Source organism: Peromyscus eremicus, chromosome 19, assembly GCF_949786415.1.
Source record: "Peromyscus eremicus chromosome 19, PerEre_H2_v1, whole genome shotgun sequence".
Classification (NCBI taxonomy): domain Eukaryota; kingdom Metazoa; phylum Chordata; class Mammalia; order Rodentia; family Cricetidae; genus Peromyscus; species Peromyscus eremicus.
Window position 1 is genome coordinate 14,783,612 of NC_081435.1, and position 13,068 is coordinate 14,796,679.

General features: G+C 41.1%; 1 protein-coding gene across 1 annotated transcript in view; it reads right to left on the minus strand.

The window, feature by feature from the left end:
* Tpgs2 (tubulin polyglutamylase complex subunit 2) overlaps nt 1-13,068 on the minus strand; it is a 48,787-nt gene that overhangs the window by 15,094 nt on the left and 20,625 nt on the right. Inside the window, exons 3-4 of the mRNA XM_059246834.1 lie at nt 4,838-4,925; nt 2,554-2,679 (exon numbers count right to left, since the gene is read on the minus strand). Of these exons, the coding sequence (XP_059102817.1) occupies nt 2,554-2,679; nt 4,838-4,925 (214 nt within the window). The remainder of the gene's footprint in view (nt 1-2,553; nt 2,680-4,837; nt 4,926-13,068) is intronic.

Here is a 13,068-nt window from a genome sequence, read left to right on the forward strand (position 1 = left end):
GAGGAACATTTACTTTGCATACACAGGACTCTCAACTTTCATTCTTTTTTTTTCCCCAGTAACCACTAAGTGTTTTTCACTATTTTCTAATTTCCACTACCACACACAAGAAACTTGATTAGTGTGTTAATATGATTATCATTCTTCCACAAGTACTTGTTATTTTTCCTAAAAGCTTGTCATCCTGTCCCCACGAAACGGGGTGTACAACCTTTTTTTTTCCTTCCTTTCCCAACATGGATGAGTCCTTTCAATCTGTAGATGTATTTTCTTGTAAAGATCAGAAAGAATTCTGATGATGTAGTTTATTAGTGTTTTCCCTGAATGTGTGTCTGTGCACCAGGCACATGCCCTGGCGTTTGCAGAGTTCAGAAGAAGACATCAGATCCCCGAGAACTGAAGTTAAAGTTGGTTGTGAGCTATCGTGTGGGGACTGGGAAGCACACCCAGGCCCCTGCAAGAAGTGCTCTTAACTGCTGAGCCCTCTCCCTAGCCCCAGGACTCATTTTCCTTGTGTGTATGCCTGTATGATTTTACATGGACCACTTGCATGCAGGTGCCTGTAAGGTCCAGAGGGCATTTGAATCCCTGGAACTAGAGTTACAGATGCTTATGAGCTGCTGGATGATATGGGTGCTGGGAGTCTGGGTACTCTGTAAGAGCACTCTTAACTACCACTGAGGCATTTCTCTAGCCCCAGCACACTTTCTTTGACTAGTGTTTACTTAATGAATTTCTATATGAGACCAAAGTCTAGTTGTCAGACTACTGTAAAATGCATGAACCCAGCAGAAACCAGAAGGCGGAGTGGTTTTTATAGCCATAGGCATGTAGGCACTGTGGTTCCTACTCCTTGTTCAAGTCTCTTGTCAAAGTATCTTCTCCTGTCTCTTCATGTCTTCTAGCCTCAAGGACAGCGAAAACCTAGCTTGCCTATTTAACTACTTCTTTGCCTTTTAGAGAAGACTTGTCATTCATGTATTAAGTCAATGTAACCAATCCTCCTACCCAATCCCATAGCTCTCCCAGTGACAGTCTCTTTTTCTAGTACCCATGTGTTGTGGGATGTTCTGTATGTCAAATATGTTGCTCTGATTGGTTAGTAAATAAAACACTGATTGGCCAGTAGCCAGGCAGGAAGGATAGGCGGGACAAGCAGAGAAGAGAATTCTGGGAAGTGGAAGGCTGAGTCAGAGAGACACTGCCAGCTGCCATGATGACAAACAGCATGTGAAGATGCCGGTAAGCCACGAGCCATGTGGCAAGGTATAGATGAATGGAAATGGATTAATTTAAGCTGTAAGAACAGTTAGCAAGAAGCCTGCCACAGCCATATAGTTTGTAAGCAATGTAAGTCTCTGTGTGTTTACTTGTTTGGGTCTGAGCAGCTGTGGGACTGGCGGGTGAGAGAGATTTGTCCTGACTATGGGCCAGTCAGGAAAACTCTAACTACACCCATGGCTTAACTAGTCTGTGCCTGGTATTATTCTTTCTTGATCAGCTGGTTATGAGAGAAGCCTTATATTATTATCTTTACAAGGACTTCAGTGAACCTTCGAGGCTTTGATACCAGTTGTCTATTTTCCTTTTCTTAATTAATTCCCAATAAATAATTCTGTACAAATCAAATTAGCCCCAAGACTCTCCTGCTTTAATATTGCTCTGGTCAGTGGCTTTTGTGAACACTGTTTTTCTGATAAGAAGGGAGAAAGGTTAGATGTTGCCAAGATCCTTTCCCTTACCCTGTCTTTTCTTCTTCCCCCAAAAGCAGAGACTTGAAGTCTGTAGGTAGAGCCTATATATCTCAACCATGAAGAAAAACAAAACAAAACACAATCCAACACAATATCCCAAAAGAGTGGTGCTGCAGGAAGCCTGAGAGACTGCCTTTCTCAATCAAGCCACACCAACCTATTCTGAGATTTCTTACAGAAAAATAAACTGCTACTTCAGAAGATGGAGTAATTGATTCTGCCATAGCAGCTGAACACAGTTCTGACTGAAGAACTCTTTACTTACACACCACTGCGCTTAGTCTCTTTTAGTATTTGATTTGTAAGCCATTTCATCCTGGAGTGGCAAAGTGATTAGAGGTAGGGATGGAGAGAAAAGCAGCTGTATTTAGACTTCTGTATTTCTTGAATCCTGTTGTTTTAGAAACAGTCCCACTATGTAGTTGGCTGAATTCAAATGCATAATTCTCCTGCTGCAGCCTTCCAGGTACTGACATTGTAAGCCTGTGCCATGATGGCTGGCCTTTGAATTGCTGACTGAGGTTTAATCCACAACACTGATTCCCTCAGTAACTATTCATTAAGTGCCCCTACTATGTCTGGCACTAAAATGAGTACAAGAAACAAAATTAAAGACATGACCCTGGAATTTCCTTCATGATATTTGCCTTTGTTGATTTGTTTTCTTCTGCTTCTATCTTACTTCAGAAGCTATGGATGAGAGAGCTGTAGTTTAGTTTATGTTCCTATAGTTCTCAGTGTCATACAAGTGAGATAAGATGGCTAATTTCTAACCCAAAGCAAGAGTTCCACCAGGTACCTTCTTGATCATCCTCTAGGTCCGCCAGAGTTGGTGCGTTAGGAAGTGAATACATCGAAGACTGGATGAGCTGAGTCAGTTTTGAAATTCCATTAATCACCATGCTTCCCAGTGGAATGATGTGCTCTATGGAAACAAAAAGAAAGACAATGGTGACCATAAGTGTTTTTGCTTGGATAACCCAATAAGCCCACTGACAATGGCTCCATGGCTGAGGAGCCTCATAGAAGGTGCACAGAACAGGAACATTCACTATATAAGGCAAAGCACTAGCTTTTTATGCAGACAGAGGAACTGGGTGCCAAAGAAGATGAGCAGTTCCAACCATGTTTATTATGGTGCCATTGAAAAGTTCTTAATGGGATATTCAAAAGGGCTAGAAAAGTTAGAGTTAGTAACTGTTTGAAGAATAAATAACTGAAAACAATTTCCATTCTATTCCTTTGTATTAACCAGAACTAGTTTCTTTTTTTCTCCCCCCCTCTCTCTTTCTTTTCCTTCCTTCCTTCTTTCTTTTTTCTTTCTTTCTTTCTTTTTTTTTTTGTGACAGTGTTTCTCTGTGTAGCCTTAGCTGTTCTTGGCTGTCCTGGAACTCGCTCTGAAGATGAGGCTGGCCTTGAACTTACATAGATCTACCTGGCTCTGCCTCCTGAGTGCTGGGATAAAAGGTATGTGCCACTATTGCCAGGCAAGAACTACAGTTTCTAATGGAATAGTGACTTTATGTAATAGACCCTTTCTCTTTTTATTACAAGCCTTCATGATGGAAAATCTCTCCTTCTGTCATTTTATCTTAGTTGATAGAGAGAACTTCTTATTTGTTGGGACTGGTCTTTTGTGAATAGGGTATAACTAAGGAACAGTACATTATATATTACCTTATGTTATATAGAACCCTGCTGATATAGAATGCTGGATAAAGGGATATAGATCATGGAATACCAGGAAAGATCACTAAAGTAAATATCAAGGCCACATCTGCTGCCTTTAATTGATGTGTGTGTGTGAGTATCTGCCACGTGTATGGGTGCTCATGGAGGCCAGAAAAGCACTGGGTCCCAAGAAGCTGCATTTACAGGTGATTATGAGTTACATGGATGCTGGGGAGCCAAACTCAGACCCTGTGGAGGAGCAGTAAATGCTCTTAACCACCCAGTCATCTCTTCAGCTCTGTTGCCTTTTCTCTCACTGCATTAAGCCATTTAGTAATGGGGATAAAAAGACCGGGATTGGGACATTAAGTAACAGAAGGTAGTACAAGTATGAACAAGGTTTTTAGCCCACCGAACAGAATGATTTTGGTAAAAGCTACTCTCATATATTCATTAATAATTTATAAAAAGTACCTCAAGCTAGGTACAGGAGGCTGCCAGAAGTTTTGGAAATCACCAAAAAAAGGCAACTCAGGTGTGCTAGCACGAGGCAGAGACATGAAAGGGAGAAGTCAGCTTGTAGCTCTTCTGTGCAACACAAGTCATTCCTCATTAACATCTGCAGTGGGGAGGGATAGGTGCTACCCTAGGCCAAAAAACATGTGGGGATGTGGCTGGAGTTGAAAGAAATGAGGCCCCTTGAGGTCAGGTCTGGTAAGTCTGTACCAGGCTCACACTGGGCCCCAATGGCTCCTTCAGGACTTCCTAACTTATGAACTTTTTGAAGAGTTTTCATACACATCTGTAGCATTTGTCACCTTTCACATTTTACATACTATCTGCACTTTCTGGCATGTAACAAGCTGGGCTTCTATATCTACAACACAAATGTTTAGGCTTAGATACACAGCTTAGCTAAAAGCCTGCACGTAAAGTGTTTGGTAACATAGGCTGCAGTGACCTATGTAAAGAGGGAAAGAGAAGTTCTGGTTTGAGGTTAGAGCCTTAAAGTTGCCCAATGGTGAGAAGGAAGTTGGGAGTTTGGGAGAGCTGGTCAGTTGTCTCAGGGAAACTACAGTACTTTGCAGCTCTAGAGGGAGTTCTTAGATGCTTTATGTTTGAGCTGGCTGGGTTCTCTATGTGGTGACTAATGATTTCCTCCAACAAGAAGTCTCAAAATTGAGCTTCTAGATCGAGACAAGCCAGGCTCAAACATGGTGGGTGTAGGTTAAGCACTGATAGCATCAATTAGCTTTGGAGGGGGAGGGGGATCACAGCTTCTGGATTTGACACTTGAGACTCACAAAAACAGTATAGAAGAAAAGAGATCATAATTCTAAGGACCTTCAGAGTTGCCTCATCTAACGTCTCCACCAGGAAAATGTTCTCCAACATCAAGGAGGCTGACTTACCATCTAGCTTCACACTCCATGTCATGTGAAAACCATTGGTCATCAAATAGAAGTTTCTCACATCTTCAGGCATCACGCAATTGTTTTTCTAGAACCACAAATTGCTTGGTGTTAGGTCAGGGCTTGAAGAGCAGATGAAGGCAATGTCTCAGAGCTCTGCATACAATGTTAACTTATCTTCTCGATCCTCCAAGTAGGAAGATTGATTATTACTTACAAAATTATGAGACAGGTACTGGGCCCAGTAAGCAGTTACCAGTTTGATTTTGTGTCTCTGTGTGTGTCCAGATAAAGCAGATTCTGCCATGTTAGCTGGAGAGGGGGCTCAAAGGGAGTAAAAGCTAAGAGGGGACAACAGAATGTAGCAAGAGGATGTTCCAAGTAAAGTGTGACATCCGGAGCAGATTGCCATAAATTTCAGATCCATGCACATGTACTTTCTGAAACAATTTATTGGACAGGAAAATACCTGAAAAGTGTGCTATGCATGTTATTTCCACAACATTTACTACCATGAATCTATTTTAATAGTTCTTAACAAAAAGATTATAACAAAAGTATTTCACATGGATAAAAAAAGTCACCCAAACCGGTGGTGTGGAGAACAAAGTAAAAAAACCTTAAATTCTAACTCACTTACACCAATGTACAGGCCTGACTAGTCTTCTCTATTTAACTCAAATCTCTGAAATACAGAGAGGTAAGTTCTTCAGGTCCTTTCTGGAACCTTCTCCAGTAACTTCTGACATGGCCACAGAGGCAAAATGACAATACAGTGGCAACTATCCAAGCCTTTGGCTTAGGGGACTCTTATAAGATATGATATTGACCACTGTGTACATGCTTTATTTTGGGTCATACTGTCAATTCTAAATACTAAGTGTGGTGTTCTGCAGCCGGACAATCTGGGTTCATTTTCCAACTCGGCCATTAGTCGGGTGACCTTGGGCACTGCCACTTAAACTGCTAATCTAGGTTCAAGAATAAACTTTAAGGTGACGTCTACAGAACACTAGAGGTGGCAGAGGTGCAACTTATTAGGAAGAAAGAGGACTGAGAAGTTATGACAACATCTTCAAGAATTTTATGAGAAAACAGGCTTACAGGTGATTTTAAGCAGCAGTTCTAGGTTATGAAATGGACAATAGTTTTCATTTTAGTGAATTAAGTTTCTAAATTTCCTTTCTGTTTCTTGTCTTTTGTTTGTTGTTTGTTGTGTGCATGTATATGTATATACATATTTTTTTAAACCAGCTACTTCCCAAACACACTTAGGGAGATTCTCAGACTTTATTGCCTAGTTAGTAAATTATCTTGAGCAGGGCTTAGTTTTAGTGTCCTCTGCTCATTCTTGGAACTTTCAATGAGATACCTGCAGTTTAGGTGTTGTTAAGATTCTAACTTTTGAGAGGGCTAGAGGGAAATAACTACTGGAAGAAAAAGGTTATCATCAATACCTTCATCAATCATCAATCACACAGCTACAAACCCTTGTGACCTACACAACAGAGACCTGCCTGCAAGATATCCTGGCATAACAGTGGCACAAACGTTATGGAAGTAACCATTTTTGAGTGGATTTAATGAGATGGAATCTGTATCTGACACTGCTTAAATGACTAAGAACCCAAGACTAGATAGGCTATGAGCCTAAGAGAATACCCACTCCCTACTCTGCTAAAAGAATATAGGACGCAAATGACTCCTAATGACATACAACTATACCCATAGATCAGTGCCTCTCTCAGTCCACATCAGAGAAGCTTCCTCTTGCAGCAGATGGGAATCAACAGACACCACAACTGGACAATGTGTAGAGAGTGAGAGACGAGAGACGTCGCAGCACTCAGTCCTAAGGGGGATGTCTTTATCAACCCCCCACCCCCGGACAAGGCTCAGGGACCTACGAAGAATAGGAGGCAAAAAGACTGTATGAACCAGAGGTGATGGATGACTCCAAGGAAATAGTGTCTTCAGGATACAATAGGACCAAAGAACATACGAAGTCACAGAGACTGTGGTAGCACACATAAGACCTGTTGAGGTTCAAGCCAGACTGTCCCAGCACCAAGAGGGGAGAGTAGACATAGGATCCCATCCTAAAACCAAGGAGCCATCTGCAATTGATGCTGGCTGGCAAAGGGAAAACCAGTTTTCTCCTATGGAGTCTCACTAGGTTTATCAACCACACTTTAGGGTAGGCCCCGTGCACAAGAGTAGTTAGCCAACACAAAATAAACCCAATAGTATTTTACTAGGCTTTTGGTTTCATAAGTTTTGTCTTGGCATTTGTCTTATTAGTCTTTTGCTTGTTTTGATTTTCATTTTTGTAGGGTTTCTGCTTCTTGTTTTTTTTTGAAAGATGGAAAAAGGAAAAAATGTAAAGTTGGGTGGGTAGAGAGGTAAGGAGAATCTGGGAGGAACTGGAAAAACATGAACAAAATATATTGTGTGAAAATACATTTTTCAATTAGAAAAAAAAACCATGATTACTTCTGTAGCTCTAAGAAGCTACCCACTGGCAGATTTTGATTACTGGTGCCATCTATTGGTAGAGAAATAGAATCTGGAGACTTAGCTTTTTCTTTTCTTTTTTTTTTTGGACCAGTAGAAAGATCACTGTGATAGGGGCATAATATATATATATATATATATATATATATATATATATATATATATATATATAAAAATATAATATATATACATACACACACATACATACATATGCATACATATAACATATACACATGTATATAACACACATGTAATACATATATGTGCATATACGTATATGTGTATAATAATGCATATATATAATGTACACATATGTGTATATGAGATTATAGAGAGAGAGAGAGAGAAAAAGAGAGAGAGAGAGTGTGAGTGTGTGTGTGTGTGTGTGTCTGGCTCTGTAGCCCCAGCAGCCCTCCAACTCATGATTCCCCTGCTTCAGTTTTCTGAACTGTTGGGACTGCAGTGTGCACTACTATGCTCAGCTCTTCCAGCTATTCTTAATAGACAGTCTATGAAATACCAGCAGAAAAGGGTGGGTAGGGTCATCTTTAAGTAAGGCTGGAGAATTCCAGTAGTACTAATTACTCATTTGCTAATGTATTAATCTTACCAAGAAAACCATTATTTTATACAAGCAGGTGTGCGCGCGTGTGCGTGTGCGTGCGTGTGTGTGAATGCATGGGTATAAGCCTACGTGCCCATGGATGCCAGAGGCCAATCTTGGGTGTCATTCTTCAGGTGCTGTCTACCTTTTTGCTTTTTGATACAAGGACTCTCACTGGATGGGGATTACAAGTGCACCCACCACACTTGGCTCCCCGACCCATAGGTTCTGGGTATCAGACACAGGTCCTCATGCTGTGTCAGTACTTTAATGACTGAGCAATATACACCTGCACCAAGTTTTTTTTTTAATTATTCAAAATTCATAAAACAGGGAAAACTACCAAAATAAAATATTTCAAGTACTAACCTGAGCACATAAATTGTGAAGTAAACCAAATTTCATGAAAAACACTACACTATCCTTCTCATAAAATGACTGGTGGGTCCTGGCCTGGCCTTGAGGGTTGCTTTGCTACAGGTCTTTCTGTCTCAGGAACCCAAGGTCCTGACAGGGCTTCCTGCCATAGCTAGCTTTACTCAGTGAAGTTTTCAAGGTACTATTTTTTAGGTGGCTTACCTGCCCTGGCCAGTGACTCGATCGCTGCTACTTTAGTTTCTCTTTCAGCCAATATAAAGCTTGCTTTTCCTGGGGTGGGGAGAACAGCCTACTACCTACTTCAGAGGGCATCTTCCCGCAACAAATGCATACTCACTCTTTTTCCTCTTGCTCCCCACCTTTGGTGGTAGAAGATGAGATATTGAGAGCTGCTAGTAGCAAAAGACCATGGGAGTATACAGCAGGTGACAACTAGTGTTCAGAAGGTCAACCTATCAGAACTAAGGGTTCTGTTGGGGGAAACCATCATGCAAGGTGTTATGGAATTACTGCCTTTTGAATGAACTGGCTGTTGTAAACTTCTTGTGCAATAACAGCTATGATTCTCCCCATTTACCATGCATTTCCATGTAATGTGTACATATATGTAAGTAATCTCATGATTACATCTCAATCTTATGGGCACACATAATTGTGGATAGTCTAGAAGATGGTTTCTTGTTTAACTGTACATTTTTTATGAACAGAAACATACTAAAATATGCTTCATAACTAGGTTTATTGTTCCATAGGACTGTAGACACTTAGAGGTCTTTTTCTCCATCCTTAGCCACTGACAAGGCAAAATTGGCCTCATAGAACTTTCACAGACTGGAATTGCAGGTGCCTGGCCTTGTTGGATCCAAACCCTGCAGAAGAATTACTGCAAACTAGAAGTGATAGTGCAGGTGTCTGGCCCTGGTATATCTTAGTCCTTCAAGAGATCAATATCACCTATGTTGCTTGCCCTAAGCTTCCTCCACCGGCACTTTCCCACTCTGATTCATAAAACAATTAACACTTTGTATTTATTTCTATATGAGTTTTTAATGCAAGACTTTAGGCTCAGTACATTAATTATATATAGGTCCTGAAATTCAGGTGATTAACAGAAGGCTGTTAACTGACTAACCATGTCAAATATTATTAATCACATAAAATCGTACACATATTTTTGCCTTTTCACTAAATCTCTCATTGGTTTAATTTCTTCCCTTGTCACCCTTGTAGTTATCCCTTTAAGAGATAGCCAGAGCTTTTTACAATCTGCAGCTGTTGTCAGTCACCAATTAAGCTTCACCAAGTGTGACTCTTACCACAATACTTGTCCCTGAGAGTTGACTTTGTAGTTTTTACTAACCAAGTTGTTAATGAATGGATACATATATGCTTGGGGGAAGAATGAAGGGGAAGGACCAAGAGAACAACAGAAGGGACAGAGGAGCTAAGTAGGAGAAAAGAAAAGAAGTTATGTAGATAGAATTGACTTAGAAGAATAAAGTGAACGGACTGAAGAAAGTTCGGTGTACTTAGATTCATTTTGATATCCCTCAGATTAGTATCCCAGCCACTTGTAGCATCTTCCCTAGGACTCTGGGAGAAATCTCCTCAGGGTAGGCACCTGAGGGGAATTCGATAATGAGAAGGAAGGAGAAAGAAGATATGGGCAGGATGTGAATGAAGGAGGGGACATAATGAAGATTTGAGGGAGGAGCTAAAGAGAAAGTCAAGGAGAGAGAATAACCCTGAAGACTAATAACACTGAAATCATACATTTTAGTGCAATATAGGATTCTGTAACATAGTTCTCCAGTCTCAATGTTTTTTTTTTTTTTCTCCCTCTGAGCCTACCTACAAATTTCTTTAAACTACACTAAAAATGGAATCCACTAGAAACTCTACTATTACACCATCAGTTTTGGGAACCAACTGAATTCCTAGAAACTCCTCATTAGAACTGTCTAAACCTCAGGGGAGAAGGAGGAGGAGCTGCCCACTGTCTCTAGTTCACCTGCCTATTTCTACACAATCCTGTGTGCTATACCATTCCCTCTACCATTGAAGTACTTTATCTGGGAAGGGCATAGGATAGCAGATACAAAGGGGCAGAGAGTGGATATTAATTTTGAAACGGATGCTTGTCTTTGCTAAGCTGGCAATCTGAGGGCCTGTTGCAAATACAGCCAAATAAAGGGCTGCTCATGAAGTCCACCAAAAAGGCATATGAGGCACTCTGAAGCAATGAGTACAAATACATCTATTTAGAGTCTTCTAGGAGAGAACATTCTCTAGTGGAGAGAAAACCTTGCCTATGGAGGTGGAGGCAGAGGAGGTGGTTTACTGAAACCTTTTGATGAGTATGGTATGAGAGTCTGGGGCCAGAGATGAAATGCTTAAGACTCAGAAGAGACATAGCTTAATCTTTCTCCCTCTAAAAGTACACAATTAAAAATAATTACACAATTTGTCTTGTGGTCAATACATGCATTGCAAAGGCTCTGATAGAGCTCAGCTAAGATTACCTTGAGGTCAATAATGCCTTTAGGCTTACCCAGTTAAGATTCAGAAGCAGGAGGATTGGCAGGGACATCTTTGAAAAGGCAGCAACCTGGCTTCACAGCTCTTGGGTACTGTACCTTTTATCTTAGGACTCCACAAAAACAGCCAGCCTATGATTGCATAGTCCTATATTCTCCTGACTTGTTTTGTCTAATTCATTCATTCATCCACCATTTAATAAGTGTCTATATGGTATTAGTGCAGGTTGGGCACTGGAAACAGATGAACAAGCCAAGACAGAGGAGGTTGGGTTATATATGGACTGCTAATGCAACCCACCTTCCTCTTCGTCCTTGGCAGAACCCTCATTTAGTGGAAAGAGCACCATATCCTATTTAACACTTGCTTTTTAAGACTGCTGCAACCCAGGCTGCAGATTAAGATGTAAACACATGTCTAATGAGGAGGTTTTTGAGCAATCTTTCACTTTCCTGGTCAAAAGTGATAGATAGGGAATCAGCTTTTCTTCCTGCCTCGGGCTCTAGGTGACAGGTACGAATTTAGTAGTTATCTAGCCAGCAAAAGAAAAAGAACACAAGAATTGCAGAGATAGTGGCTTAATATTGTCAGATCTGATGAAGTAACTCAAACTGCCTATCCACAAGACTTCTTACATTAAAAAAAAATTCTTCATCTAAGCTACTGTTAGCTTTATACAGAGACAAATGTCCAACAGATGTTGTGGATCTATGATGGGCAAAGAAAACTAGGAAGGGTCCTGAGTGGGTGGGGAGGTCAGAAGACAGTGGTGTTTTAGCATCCAAAGGAGATTTATGGGTGAGCAAAATGGCTCACCAGTGGTGTTTGGCAAACCACCGTCTAATTGGAGACACAAACAAACAAACAAACAAACCAAGAATGGCTATTTCACTGGGCTTTTGAGGAAGAGTGCCATAGTGGGAGAGATGCTGAAGGGCTCAGGAAAACAATGGCCTTCTTGGAGGGAACTAAGAACATAGCTACCGTTCCATCTCTAGATCAACCTAAACAGACTGATTTGATAGGGACAGAGTAATAAGAAGAGGCTCATGGTAAACCCTAGTCACACCCTAGATACCTAAGGTATCTGCTGCTAAAATAGTTTAGTTCCTAAGCTCAGTTTGGGGAGCTCCTTGATCACCATATGCCACCATACCACAGCAATACCCAGAGAAAGAGTACTGCACAAATTCTACTCTCACTCATCCAGGCTCCTGATGAATAGCAATATCATGGGACCCTTCCCCACCAAGGGTACTGTGAAATAACTAGACAGCTGTTCCAACAGCTTAGGAGACTTTGTTGACTCTCAGCTCCCAAAATAGCTTGGCAGCCACCCTGAGAAGCTCAACCTACAAAGGCCTTGGGAAGTAGACAGGTGGTTCCACTCATCTGGGAATTCAGGGTTGGTGGTAGGGAGCAGCTGAGCTGCATTCTTTGAGTGGCTTGGCTCTGTGAAGCCCAGGGAAAAGCCACAGTTATCTTTCAACAGATAAGAAGCAGCTGAACCCCCCCGATCTCAGAAGCTCTGCCTGTTGATGCCTTGAGACATAAAGGGAACATCCTGCTCATCCACTTTTGTTCCTGGGAAACAGCTGGGAAGCCTGTCTGGAGAAGTTGGCCCCAGATAACCTGCAGAGGATACCTCTGCAGCTCTTGGACACTGGCAGTCATTGGTCTGAGCCCACTAGATGTCCTAGCTTGCAAGAATCTCTCAGATACTAACAATGTATTCCACTGCTGGGTATGCTGGGACAGTACTCCACCATGTGACCTAAAAAAATTGACAGTTACCCCACACCTAGCTTGGTGCACTATGTCTAGAGCTGTAGTGAAAGACCTGCATCTGAGGTGTTGTGAGAATTTGGCAACTACTGCAGCAGAGGCCAGGGAATTACCTCTAGATATCATCAACTTTGATTACTGCTGAAGAAATCATATGAACACTGAAGGGCCAACATGTTGCCAAACTCAATGTAATATATTTAGCCAACACTCTAGGACAGATGTTATAAAATCTTTTATTATAAAAGCCATTCTACAAAAATTAGTGCAAACTGACTTGCCAGATGCAAAACAAAACAAAATAAAAAAACCCACCAAAAAAACCCAAAGCAAAACCAAAAACACCTGACAAAGTGACACATGAAGCATGAAACAAAGGAAAGCAAAACACCTCCAAAGAACACAATGATCT